This window comes from Urocitellus parryii, chromosome 1 (genome assembly GCF_045843805.1).
Source record: "Urocitellus parryii isolate mUroPar1 chromosome 1, mUroPar1.hap1, whole genome shotgun sequence".
NCBI classification, from domain to species: domain Eukaryota; kingdom Metazoa; phylum Chordata; class Mammalia; order Rodentia; family Sciuridae; genus Urocitellus; species Urocitellus parryii.
This window is the reverse complement of record NC_135531.1, coordinates 179,572,137-179,586,603: the sequence shown is the minus strand read 5'-3', so window position 1 is coordinate 179,586,603 and position 14,467 is coordinate 179,572,137. Positions and strand designations below refer to the sequence as shown.

General features: G+C 51.4%; 1 protein-coding gene across 1 annotated transcript in view; it reads left to right on the top strand.

Moving 5' to 3' along the window:
* Positions 1-14,467, top strand: part of Sctr (secretin receptor) — a 64,077-nt gene that overhangs the window by 21,237 nt on the left and 28,373 nt on the right. The window contains exon 3 of the mRNA XM_077792733.1: positions 10,025-10,132. Coding sequence (XP_077648859.1) covers positions 10,025-10,132 — 108 coding nt within the window. The remainder of the gene's footprint in view (positions 1-10,024; positions 10,133-14,467) is intronic.

Sequence of the window (14,467 nt, the reverse complement as noted above, 5' to 3'; positions counted from 1 at the left end):
GCTGGGGGGATCTGCATCAGAATCAGGCCTGTGTCCCTTGAGTCCCCTGGAAGATTCTGGAGGAGCTGAGGGACAGGTGCCCAGATGCAAATCCACCCACGCCCTCGCCCAGGCCTGTGACCGCAGCAGTTCCCCCAGGAGCTCAGTTGGAGGTCCTGTGCCCCCCATGGCTCTGGCCTGGTGTCTGGACTGGGCAGTGGGACTCCACGTTGGGGGCACAGAGTTAATGGATAAGCTGCTGGGTTCTCCCTGGGGTGGAGGTTAATGTTTGAAAGCCAGACAAGCCACAGGAAATGTCACTCAGGGAGCTGTCACTGAGCCCAGTTGCTTATCACAAATAAAAAATTAACTCTTGAGCTATTCCGGGTGGGGTGGCCAAGGCCCTCCTGGCATCTTGTGGGAGGGTTTCACACTAATGACTGCCCAGTTTGCCCTGCTGAGATATTCACCCCTTTGTTTGTGGAAACCAATACCCACCCCTCAGATGTGGCTGGTAGAAGGGATGTGGCTCTCCCCAGGGGAAGAATGTTCCAGAAGGAAGGTGGGGTGGCAACAAATATATAGGTCCTAAATTTAGACAGACTTGGACATGTGTCCTGCTCTGTCACTTAAGCTCCACGTGACCTCCAGCAGTGCACTCGCCCCCTCTGGGCCTTGGTGTACATGTCCTCAAATAGGGACATGGTAGCACCCTTCTGTCCCCAGCTGGTGGCCTACTCCCCAGAATAGGCTCTTTTTTCTTTTTCTTTCTGTATTGAGGTGAAAGTCACATAACATGAAATTAACCACTTTTAAAGTAACGGGTGGGGTGGCCAAGGCCCTCCTGGCATCTTGTGGGAGGGTTTCACACTAATGACTGCCCAGTTTGCCCTGCTGAGATAACAATCCCATGGCATTTGGGACATTCACATGTCATACAACTTCCACCTCTATCTAGTTTCAAAACATTTTCATGGCCCCAGATAAAACCCCGCACCCGACAGGAAATCATTCCCCATCCTTCCATCTCTCCAGCTGCTGGAAATTACCCATCTTCTCTGTCTCTGGGGAGTTGCCAACTCTGGACATTTCATACAAAAAGGACCATCCAATATGTGCCTTTTTGTGTTCGTCTGTCTTCTTTCACCAAGCAAAACATTTTCAACATTCATCCATGGTGTGAATCAGTACTTCCCACTGTGAGATTCAGGGCAAAAATGTAGTTTTTCTAACAAACATTCCCAGCCTCCTCCAGGGTGTCCCCAGATCCTGATGCACCTTGGTAGCCAACCCCTACCTTGCCCTGAGCCATGGCCTGCTCTGCCCACAGCTCACCTCCACCTGACCATTCCTCAGCACAACTGATCTTGGCTCATTTTTCAGAAATAAGTTAACTTATTTGTTTATTTTATATAACATTTTAGACAATTTAAATTTTTTAGTTTTTAAAACAACAGTGCAGTTGAGTGCTGTACACACCTGTCATTCCAGCTACTCAGGAGACTGAGGCAGGAAGATTTCAAATATGAGGACCTCTCCGCAACTTAGCAAGACCCTGTCTCAAAATAAAAAAAAAAAAAAGAGCTGGGGATATAGCTCAGTGGTGGAGCATCCTTGGGTTTACCCTAGTACCACTAAACAAATAAATAAATAAAATAAAATCATATAAAAATTAAAAAAGGAAGACAGGCATGGTGGCACACTCACCAACTCACCAACTCACCAACTCACACACCTGAAATCCCTGTGAGTTGGAAGGCTGAGGCAGGAGGATCTTAAGTTTAAGGCCAGCCTCAAAAACTTAGCAAGGCCCTAAAAAACTTAGCAAGAACCTGTCTCAAAAAAAAAAAAAAGAAAGAAAAGAAAAGAAAAAAGAAAAAGAAAAAAGTAAATAAATAAAAAACTAAAAAGGACTGAGAATGTAGCTCAGTGTACTTCCCTAGCATGCATGAGGCCTCGGGTGTGATCCCAGTATTGCAAAACCAAAACTGACCAACTTTCACACACAAAAAAAGTGCAATAAGAATTATTATCCCCATTTCACGGGTGAGAATTAAGGTCCTAAGAAGCGCAGGATGATACAGAGCTGAAACAGGACTCTCAACTGAAATCCTCTGACTTTACGTCCTGAGTACTTTCTGGTTGGTAATCCAGTCTGATCACAAGCAGCACAGCTGATATGAATAACTGATGTACTTACCTCCAGCTCGGAGAAGGCTTTTTCATTAGGGAAAAGCAAGGTGGGGCGTAGCTCAGTGGTAGAGCCCTTGCTTCATATGCAGGAGGCCCTGGGTCCTGGGTTCCATCCTTAGCATTGGGAGGAAGGAAGGAAGGAAGGAAGGAAGGAAGGAAGGAAGGAAGGAAGGAAGGAAGGAAGGAAGGAAGGAAGGAAGGAAGGAAGGAAGGAAGGAAGGAAGGAAGGAAGGAAGGAAGGAAGGAAGGAAGGAGAGAGAGTGGTAGGGAGAGAGAGAGAGAGAGAGAGAGAGAGAGAGAGAGAGAGAGAGAGAGAGAGAGATTGTTAATGCCAATCAATTCTTACTGTGTCAAGTGGCATGAGATGAAGCTCTTTAGGCCAGGTGAGGAAGAGTTCTCAGGTGAGCAGGAAGGGCCCTCTGGAACTGTAGTTTGTAGTTTGGGGAAGGGAAGAGCCTGGCTCTTGGTGCTTAGAAGCTTAGGGTGGGAGATGAGCAGCCTGCTCCAAGGCAGTAGCCTCTCAGCCCCAGGATTCCAAGGTCCTTTATGTCATCTGGCGCAGTCTCCCTTCAGTGCCTGATGCTCTTCCCAGTTCACGAATCCCAAGGCCCTCTCTGCTTGAATACTTTCAGTGATGGGGAACTCACTGTTCCCCAGAGAACTCATCTCACTGAATGGCTTATGCTCCTGGGTTTAAAGATAAACCTCCCTGGTCTTTAGCTCTGTCTCCTTCGATGTGGTTTTGAATGCTTCTGCTCCTGGGATTTCAGTCCCCACTCCATCCTGACCACAGCTTGCGGGTGGTTCAGCTGCCACAGAAGAGAGCAACACACCTCTGGACCTAAGTCTATAGGTCAGGTCAATGGCAAAGCCAGGGAAACCTCCCCAGGCTGCCCCCTGAATGACCTGGGACTGGGCCCAAGTGGGGACAAGAAAGGCAGAGGGAGGCACCATGAAGCCAAGAAACAGGTTGGTGCACATGACTCGCCCCGAACCACTGTGGGGTCTTGAGGGGGAACAAGGATGAATGGAGGTAGCTGGGTAGGAAGCGCCTGAGACATGGCTCTGCCAGTCCCCAGGCAGTGGGGGGCCAATGGCGACAAGCAGAAGCTTCGGGGGGCTCTGGGTGCAGGGCCAGGAGGAGCTCTGGTTCCCTGGTGATCTCCAATAGCAGGTAAAGTGAGCATCCAGGGCATGGAGGGGACGTGGAAGGACACAGCACCTGCTGTCCTGGTGGTCCAATCCAGAATCGCCCCGGGGGGCCTGGTTGTTCCTGGCTCCCTGCCACTGCAGCCTGTCACATTGCTCCAGGAATAGTCTCAGGTTATTGTCAGGCCATCTGAGCCCACGTATTAATAAGTCAAGGCCGGAGGGCAGAGGCTCTGCTGTGGGTGAACACAGGGCAGACTCGGAGCTGGCAGAGGGCTCTCTGTGCCAGGCACCAGGCTGGGTGGGGCCACCTAGAGGTCCCCAGGGCACCATCCTGCCCTCTTAAAATCACCCTGCCCCTCCCCAGACATGCCTCTGGGGCCACCTCTCTGTCTCCATGGCCAGGACACAGGAAGCTGGTGGCTTTGTCTGCCTCGAGCCTTAAGCAGGGCCAGGGCCTTCATAAATTTAAAGGACCCTATGAACTCCATTGGGTAGAAAGAGAACATTTTCCCTTCTCTGTGACTTTAATTCTGACTCTGCTCCTGGAGCGACAGAAATTTAAGCTTTGTTATTTTCTGGCTCTTTTCTCCGGCTTTCTGGGGTGTCAGTCACCTAGCAGCACTGCGTTCAGGGGAGCCCCTTTTCTTAGGCTTTGCTCCACATGAATGGTGTCGGACATCTCGTCCCCCGCCATGTGGCTCTTCTGTGCCTGACGGGGGCACTTGCTCTGCAAGGCTGTGGTCTCATCTAGACATGTCCCCATAGTCAGGCTCCTCTAGGTCATTCAACCCACCTCTTGGGGCTAACTGGGCCTCTTTCTGGAAACTTCCATACTCCTGCTCATCACTACCCCTCCGTTTCTCCATGGTCTGGGGAAGTATTGCTCCTTTTCTGTTTTCTCCCAAGCATTGAGACCACACCTGAATGCCTTTCATTCCCTGAGGGATGTTTGAAAACCTCCGGAAAAATGAGTTTCCTGCCTTCCTCTGAGACTTTGAACCAGTTATCAGAGGGGGAAGGAGGGAGAAAATGTGTCGGGAGAATTAACAAGAACAGAGTTTAAGAGATCAGATAATATTCTATTACATACACAGATCATTTAGTTCTCACAAAAATCCTAGGGAATGTGGCTGAGCCATTTTATAGATGACAAAACTGAGGCTTATGGAGGTCAGCGGCATGACCAAGTTCAAGGTTGGCTTGGGTCCTGAGCCCATTCTGTTTCGCTGTGACATCTGTTCTGACCCAGGACCCCCATGCTGTCCTCTCGGGCTGTGGGACTCACCCAGACCCCCTGCCCAGGGTGTTTGTGACCTGGCATTGCTTACCCCTGCATCTCCACTGAAGCTTCTGGGGTGTTCCATCCCACCTCCTGCAGCCAGGCCGTAGTAGGGACAACGGCTAAGCTCCGTTAGCTGCAGCCGGGGCTTTCTAGAGGCAGTGACCCCTCCTCAGGGTTCAGTAGCTGTAGCACTGTACACAGTCCCTTTCCCTCTCAGGGGGTGAGTTTTGCTGCTCTGGATCTAGAGCTGCCCAGGATCCAACAACAACCCCACTCCTGAGTTGTGTCCCTTCCCTGCTGGAAGCTCCCCAGGGAAGGCCAAGTCCAGGACAGGATGTCCACCACCAGGCATGGAGTACCCTCCTTTCCTCCCATTCCTGCCCATCCTGGGGAAGGGGACATCTGGGGGTAGGGTCTGAGACACGCCGCTCAGATCCTGGGAGCCATGTAAGGGGGTCCCTGCCAGTAACAGCCACGTGTCACTTGTACTTTGACTTCCTTAATATTTTCCCCTTTAAAAATGGATTTTAAAAAACTTTAGTTATACCCTAAACAATAAACAGTTATAAAATCAGATGTGACATGCTAGCTTTATTATGTTTCGAACACATTAAATTCTCTTTTGAAAACAATGTAACTGTTAAAATAAAAAATATTCAACCATGTACCATCCAAAAGCCCAGGTCATCTATGGGGGATGTGCGCTTTGCATGCTGGGAGAGTCTGTGCAGAGGCTGGGAGAGAGTGGGACCATGTCGTGGGTGCTCAGAAAACCAGCAGTGCCATGTGGGGTTGGCAGCCAGGTCTGTTGCCACCAAAGGGCAACTGGCATCAGGGGGTGTGTCAGTCCTCACTGGGATGGGGAGACACGAAGGTTGGGTGGGATCCTACTTCTGCCAGTACCAGCTCAGTCACTCTGCACCTGTCACTTTCCCTCTTGTTCTTCCTCTCTACTAGTGACCCGAGCTGACCCTGAACTACTGTGACATTCAGCTGCTGATGTGTCTGGAACAATGTCTGATGTGTGTCTGGAACAAGGTCTGGCCTGGCCCTGCCCTGCTCTAGCCCCAGTGTCTTTTCTCTATACGTGGCTGACTTGGAGGGCACAGCAGTGAGCTAGCCTGTAGGGTCCCCACTTCCTGGGAGGAGTCAGTTCCCCTTGCACAGGGCACTCCTGCCCTGCCCTCTGCCAGCACCAGGCTGGGTGTCCCTGTGGGCCCTGCCTGACGTGACCCAGCTCAGGAAGGCTCTCAGACATCCTGGGACTCTGTGCCTCTGGCTGGCCCGCTGGGCATGGGTTATCAGTTGCATGGACTGAAGGCGTCTGCCAGCATCCTGGTGGCCAGCCAGGTGGCTCCAGCCAGCTCTGAGTCCCTCCCTTTCCAAGTGACATAATAGGCTTCTGCACTGATCCATGCTCTGGAAGTGCCCACCTGCTTCCAGGGCAGGAAAAGCCACCCCAGCAGGCAGGGAGGTTGTACTGTCAGCAGGGTCCTGTGGCCACTGGGAGATTTCTGCCTGAAGAAACAGGACAAAGGGATCCCTTAGCCTCCTGGGACTCCAGATGCTCAGAGTGCAGAGAGGAAGCACGTCATTTGGAAAGGACCCTGCCAGGACCAAGTTGCCATCCCAAAGGCATCTGGGAAGCCTACAGTCACCCAGAGTCGGCTGAGTTCTGGGGACTGTGCTCCTGCCTGAGAGCAGCATCCACAGCTGGCAGCTGGGTGACCCACCTGGGTGCTGTGGGGAAGGTCCAAAATGGACACTCGGGGCCCTCCTCTTGTTCCAGGGCAAAGATTCAGGAGTATCCCAGGGCTTTTCATTTCCTGGGTTCCTTGAAGGACAGACACCTGCTTCTTGGCCCCGTAGATGCTTTCACAGGCTGGTGGGGGACCCATCCAAACCCCCCTCTACATCTCAGGGTCTCCCTCCTCCACACCCTACCGTCCTTGCCCTGGGTTACAGCCTTCCCTTGTCCCCCACCATTCCTGCCTCTAAAACCCCCTTCCAGGATCCTGACTCAGGTCCCGGCTCCCCTGTGGGCTCGCCCACCTTCTTCCTCCCTCTGGGGGCTGGTGCCATGGCCAGGGCCGAAACGCAAAGCAGCTGCCTTAGCTGCCCACCTCCCTGTCAGTCTGCTCTCCCCTCTGCGAGCCCAGCCCCTCCTGACCTGGCCTGCCCCTTGGCGCCTCTCTCCAGCTCCCTGAGCCTGGCTGGGTTAGTCAGTGCCACCTGGTGACAGATCAGGTAGGTGAAGGCTAGGACATGGCACCAAGCAGCAGAACAGGCAAAGAGACACAGCCCCTGCACGTCCTGGTTGTGTGACTCTGGAAAGTCACTTCCCCTCAGTCTTCTTCATGTGAAAAATGTGCGTTGGGACTGGTGCCTCCAGCCCCTCTGATTAACGGCCAAACCAGAGCTGGCAGGCAGAGGAGCGAAAGCACAGGACTGGACATGGAATTAATTCAAGTGGACGTCAAGGCAAGAGGGACATTGAGGGAGTCCAGGATCTGGCACTGGTCTATTTATTTGTTCATTAGCCACCGGTGTTGAGTTCCTTCACTGTGCTAGGCCCACGCGGGTATGGGGGCTCCAGCAGTGGGCAGGCATACAGGTTTCTGCCTGTATGTGGCAGGGGGGCCACTGAACCCAGTTGCTGCAGACAAGAGGTGACCTCCCATGACCTCCTCAGGAGGTGGGTTCATGGCTGTCTCTCTGACTCTCCTGGGAGTCTGGGTCCTTGGCTCTGGGGAGGAGGGTAATGCATTGTGAACTCTCCAAGCAAGGTCCGAAGGCCACACCATGCAGCCACTCTGGCAAGCTCTGGAGATACAGATTTCTGGGTGTGGCCTGTGAATGGCCACATTAGGATCTCTCCAGGTGAGACCCAGAAATCAATGCATGGGATGGACTCCCAGCTGATCCTTTTTCTTCTCTTTTTTTAAAAAATTTACCATCTTTTTTTTTTTTTTTTTTAGTTGTAGGTGGACACAATGCCTTTATTTTATTTATGTGGTGCTGAGGATCGAACCCTGTGCCTCATGTGTGCTAGGCAAGTGTTCTACCACTGAGCCCCAACCCCTAATTTACCATATTTTTCACTATATTTATTTTTTTAATTGTAGTTGGACATAATATCTTTATTTTACATTTATGTGGTGCTGAGGATCGAACCCAGTACCTCACACATACTAGGTGAGCACTCTACCACTGAGCCCTAACCCCAGCTCCTAATTTACCATATTTAAAAAAAAATATCTTTTTACTTGTAGATGAACACAATACCTTTATTTTCTTTACCTATTTATTTTTATGTGGTGCTTATGAGGATTGAACCCAGCATGCCAGGCAAGTGCTCTACCGCTGAGCCACATTCCCAGCTGATTCTGATGGGCCCTGAGGGTCAGAACCTCTGCAGTGGGTGGGCCATCAGGGAGACTCCACTTAGAATGAATGAAGGTGTCACAGAAGAGGTTTTTGGTACTTTGAATCTGGTTGGATTTATGCCAAAAAATAGACCGTGGCTCTTTTGAACAGCTGGGAATCTGCCCTCTAGTTAATCCCAAGACGTACACACTGTATGCCTCTCCCATTCCCCAGAGCTCAGGCTGCAGTTCAGAAGGCCCGGCCTGAGCTCCTTCCAGATGCCAGGGTGGGAAAGGAGTGGGTTTGGGGAAGACATGAGGCAGTGGCTGCTGTTCACCCTCTACTCTGTGTGGGCTCCACACGTGACCTTTGAACTCATCCTCCTGACAAGCTCAGGGGAGACACATTTGTTCCCCCAGAAGAGAGGAGGGGAGGAGCCAGGATAGCACGTGTGGGTGGCTGGGATTGGGACTCAGGACCACCTGGGTCCTTCTGAATGGCCTTGGTGTCGTGGGTCTGCACTACGCTCCCCAAGTGGGACGAGGGGTGACTGCTGTTCCCCTCATGGCTGTCCACCTAGCCTGTTTCCAGACCCCCCTGAACCTGCCCCAGTGATAGCCTCCCACCTGGTATGGGTCACCAAAGCTTGTACAAGGAGTAACTTCTCACTTTGGCATTAACTTCAGGAGAATTAATAGATGATTATGTGAAATGATGATTCGTAGAAGAGTATAGTCATAAACTCACCTATTAAATGAATACCTGCCCAGCATTTTATTTGACTAGTGAGGGAATCAGTGAGATATGAACTCTGGTTGGTCAGCCTGTTCATAGGAGAATTCAAAGTACCTCACATATAAGGCAGAATGGTAAAATGAATGTATAAGTGGGTGCAAACTGGGCTGAATACAAGGAAGAGTGAAATAAATTGTATTTCAGCCAGACACAGTCATGTGTGTCTACGAATGAGAATCATTTGCAATGTTATCAATCACTTATAAACGTATAGATTTGCAAAATAGTCCAAAGACAATCGAATCAGATAACCCATAGAATCAGATAACCCAGAAGGTCCTGCTTAAATAAGGCCTCTAGTTCTGTCTTCTTTTTGACTCATTTCAAAGTCTCTCAGTTACCAGAAGTGACCACAAATCTGGATGTAAACCCCCTAGCAGCCAAATGAAAGAGGAAATCCACTTCAAGATTCAGTGTCTCTAAGAATAGTAAGTTTATAAGAAATTCAGCTTTTCACTGTATTGACACCAGGTCTTCCTTCAAGAATTGGGCCCCCTAAAGGGAACACAGTGAGGTAGAAAGCAACATCCTCAAAACCCCTCAAGCATACTGGTGACTCTTGTGTAGCTTCAAGGTAGTGCTTCTCAAAGTCACCCCCAGCCCAGGAACATTAGCATCAACTGGGAACTTGTTAGAAATGCACATCCTCAGGCCCACCCCTGCCCACTGAGCATTCTGTATTTTAACAAGCCCTCCAGGTAATTCTGATGCAAGATGAAGTTTGAGAATCAAGGAACAAGTGTTCTGGACCTTGCCATCACATCAGAAGTACCCGGGTAGCTTTAACATGATACCATGCCTGGGCCCCACCCAGACCAACTCTATGGGAATCCTGGAGGTGGGGCCTGGTTAGGTCTATTTTTGAGGCTCCTCGGGTGGTTGTACTGTGCAGCCAGGAGGGAGGCCCATTGCTGCAGAGTCATTTAACCCAAGCTGAGGCCACCTTCTGTTGCAGAGAAATCCAGACCCACTTAGGTAAGGCCGATCTGAGACCCTGTAACATTCCTTCCTTGTGTCTTCAGCCCTGAGCACTTACCATGCACACGGCAGAGTCCAAGGCTGTGAAGGTGAAAAGGTGCATTTATTAGACACCACTGGTTCCTGACACAAGGAGCCAGTACCTAATGAGAACTTTTCATAGGAGTCTAATGAGGCCTCCAGGCAGGCCAGGGAGACAGGGGTGGTGACAGGGTGGAAGGGGGGGCAGCTCCTGGCCCATACTCCATCCCAGTCTGATACCTGGACTCTTCTCCACAGGCTGTGAGGGGCTGTGGGACAACATGAGCTGCTGGCCCTCCTCTGCACCAGGACACACCGTGGAAGTGCAGTGCCCCAGGTTCCTCCAGATGCTCACGAGCAGAAACGGTGACCACTCAGCCAAGGGGCCTGGCTGGAGGGCTGTGTGGGGTGGCCTCCGCTGAGAGGCAGGAGACCCGAAGCCTTCTCGGGGGACAAGCAGTGGTGAAATCGTGGGATGCTTGTTGGGGACTGGAAGACTTGTTTGGGGGTCAGGGTGGGCTCAATTCTCAGAGTCCCAAGGAAGTGGGTGGGAAACAATGTCCAGGGGAAGGTGAATGCTGGGCTTGCTTCTCTGCCCCATGCCTCTCGTTTAGGGATCCCTTCCCTCCTTCCATGTTGTGTCCCCCTAACCAGCAGCGTCCTTGCTCCAGGCCCCCAGGTCAAGGACCCCACTCTTGACAGTGCCAGGTTTCCCAAATGTGTGGCCTTCCAGGGTGCTCACGTCCTCTGCCCATTCTGCCAGGCCCTCCCTGTGGGTAAGCCAGGGCTCTCCTGGGAGCCCTGCCCTCCTGGAGACCCTTTCCCGAGGACAGCTACAGGGTACAAGGATTTTCTTAATTGACTAACTTTGGTTTAAGGTGGACCCTGTACCAGGCATTTTATGTACATGGGCAATGCAAGCCCTTTTCTCTACACCCAGTAATTCATTTGACCCAAGTAAAGAGCAATGACCATATTAACAGTGTCTAAGAGAGATTTGTCAGTTTGCCTTAAAGTTCACAGCAACAGATGGAGAAACTAAGACTCAAACTTGACTTCTGACTTCTGGTGCTCTGACCTTGAAGTCATGGCTGGTCTCTCCTCTCATGGTTTGTGTGATCCTGGGAGGAGGACAGGGTCCTTGCCTTTGACTCCTTACCTCATCATTGAGGTCTTGCCCTTCTCCCTCATCCGGGCAGAGCAAGAAAAGTCACCTGACAAGGTCCTGAACAAGGACAAACCAAAGAACAGGTCATTTAACACCAAACCCCACCAAACTTCCAAAGTCAGGAAGGAAAGAATGTTCAGAGAGACTATGTTCGACAGCTTTTCATGGCTGTGATGAACACCTGAGAAAATCCACTTGAAGGAAGAAAGTTTTGTTGTGTATCACAGTTTTGGAGATTTCTGTCCATGGTTGGTCAGCCTGTTACTCTAGTAAGGCAGAACATCATGACTGAGAGCATGTGGTAGAGGAAAAATTGCTCACCTCATGGCAGCTGGTAAGCAAAGAGAGAAAGGAAGAGACTTGCATACCAATCCCTTCAAGGGCACACCCAATGACCTAACTTCCAAAAGTTAGGCCCCAACTCCTAAAGGCTCCACCCCTTCCCCATAGCATAGCATCAAGATCAAGCTGAAAATTAAGTCTTTAGTATACAGGCCTTTAGGGAATGGCCCAGATCCAAACTGTAGCAGAGATAGACTGTGGGGCCCCAGAGATGAGTGTAGATTCTTCTCATTGTAATTCTCTAGCACGTAAGTACTCAAGTACGCATGCAAGTGGGGACACACACACACACACACACAGATTTCGGAAACATGCTGCTGAGGCTCACTGTCCCTCTGCCCCACTGAAAACCCTACAATACGGATATGGAAGGGGACCAGGTGGCTTGAACCCCACTCTTCCATCCCTAATTTAGTAACAAGAGCTGCTGATCAGACAAATCCCCCAAATCTTAAAGCCTTCATTCAATGTTTGTCCATATTACGTCACAAACAGATGTCCCTGATTAGCAGGTGACTCTCCTCTCGATGGCGATGCTAGATCTTACACCTTACCACCCAGGCTTCCACATGCAATTCCAGGGTGGCTGGCCAGGAGAAAGGACCCAGAGGGGCACCTAGGGAGTTTGAAGGCCTGGCCTGAGAGAGACACCACTCTGCCTGCATTCTCTTAGCCCAAACTCAGTTATATGGCAACACCTAACCGAAGGGGACGTGCGTCGTGCAGTCCAGCCCTGTGCCAGTCAGCTGCATGGCCCAAGTGGCTCATTGTCATTGAGCCTCAATTTCCATATCTCCAAAGTGGGAGCAATAAATAATGCCTGCCTACAAGGCTGGACTTGGAAATAAATTTTGAATATCTTTTTCTCTTTTCCACCTTCTATCACTCCTTGTTCTTCTCCCCTCCACAAATTTCCCCCCGGCCCCTCCCCCTTCCCCTGCAAACTCACCAACAGTCTTTACTCCTGGCCTGACCCTTCCATGTCTGTCCTAGGGTCTGTGAAGATCAGTAAGCGGGACACCAACACAGCCATGGTTGGCCTAGAAAACCTTGATGGTCAGGTGCAAGATCAGGACCAGACCCTCCTGGTCTCTGACTCCCAGACAGTGCTCCATCAATGGCTGATTGGGATTTTCTCCTGTTGAAAAGATTTAAAGCTCTTCTCCTCCCCAGCCCTCCCAGAGCCACAGTGCCTCCACCTCCTGTTCCCCTCCCTCCTGTCCTTCTGCAGAGGGGCTGGCAAAACCAGTGCCCACTGCAACCGGGATGATGAGGTGCCAGCCTATTACATCACTCCCCAGTTACTCCCTCCTCGTTAACTAGAATTCCTTTGACCCCTCTTGAGGATCCCTACCCTCAAATCACTCACCACGCATTGGGGACTCCCCCAGGGACTCAATTCCCTGTCTGCATGCTTTAAGGATGGAAGCTGCTTTAAGGATGGAGTTAGGCATAGGGATGCCTAACACAGCTGCAGTTTCACCTTGCCACCACATGGTGCCGCTGTGGGCTGCAGATCCACACTGAGGTCCTGACTACTGGGAGCTTGGTTCCAGCCCTGGCGTGGTGGGGAGGACCATCCCACTCAGTCCTGCCTCGGGCTTTGGGGAGTCAGCTGGTCCATAAACACAGATCAGGACCTTCTGCTAGTCACCCAGAACCTTGGACTCCTGCTCCTTATCTCCCTTCAGGAAGAAAATCTCCCCCTAGTGGTGTCCCCAACCCCAATTCTGACCCCTGTGGGAGAGCCCAGTGATGACAAGGTGGTGTTCTGGACCCTTCTTTTTGAACAAAGAAAAATAAATACCAGAGTTAATTCATAAATTTACTCTTCCCAGGGTACCCACCACATGGGCCTGACAGGATGGGTGTCCTTGTGACTCGAGAAACTATAGCTGCCTTCTGCCCCAGAGAGTTCTCATGCCAGGCCTCAATGTTCCCTCTAGGATGCATTTCAAAGGGCGCCTTCTTCCAGCATTGCTTTTTCAAAAACACATTCTGGGTGCAGTCAGGCCTGGCCCTTCTTTCCTTCCTGCTTAGTGGGAGGTAGCAGCAGTCCCCAACCTCATTAGGGGCCGGGAGGCTTGGACGACAGCATTGGACTGATTCTTCCCCTAATGCATGTGAATATGTTTTCAGGGGTGCCCTGAGGTGTCCGCTGGCTTGTACCTGGCTAAGGACCCCTTAGTTGTTAGGAATTAAACTGGGGTGGCGGGGGGAGTACAAGGGATTATGAGGGCCCCAGGGAGTCCCAATGCTATGTTTGCAGCCTTGCAGGTGGCTCTATCAGCAGGGGACTTCACCTTGTCAGCAATTCTTGGCCCTGGCCTGGGTCACATGCAGATCTCTTGGGAATCCTGCTGGGTCAGCGAGGAGAGGGCCCTAAACACCAGGCCAGGTGCAGTGGGCTGAGTCCACAGTCAGCCTGAGGCAGGTGCTACCTTTGGATCTGAGGTCTGGGTGTTTGTTGCCATTCAACCATGCCAAATTGGACCACCATTCTTTCCCATTGCCTCCCCTGAGTTCCAAGTCCCCGTGGCCTGTCCACTCCTGCCTTATTTGGAAAGGCTGAAAGGAGAGGAAGTGGGGCTGCAAGGCCTGCTCTGTACTGGCAGCAGCCTAGCCCCGCTCCATGTGCCAGTGTTGGTCCTGCTTACTTTTGCACAGAGGGTGATTATTCCTACCCGGCACAGAGAAGTGGTGCAGGTGAGGTCACACAGCAGCCCTGGGTTTCAAACTCAAGTCTGGCTCCTCTAGAGACCTAGGCTCCAGGCCTCCCTGACCCTTCATAGGCTGGGCATGTCTGGAGCCCAAAGGACAGAATCTCCTGGGGCTAGAAGCCACACCTGGGATCAGAAAGAAAGGGCCAGACAGGAAGGCAGCCTAGTGATAAGGTTCACCCCGTCTGGGCACCATGGCCTTGGTTTTATGGTCTGCAGAATAGACAACCCTTGCCTTCCTGGGGTCTGTGAGGATGGGATCAGAATCCATACAGAAAGTACACAGCACAGTGGCTGCTTCTAGAAAGCCCAGCCACATTTCTCTAGCTCAGTGGAAGCTGTTTGGTCCCGAACTCTGTGAGTGGTGGCCCAGCCTCATGGAAGAGGAGTATCCCAGGCTCAGCCAGGGTTGTTAAGGGGCCCCTGGACAGGGTTCTCCCCTCAGTACCTAGAGATCATTGTCCTCACCTC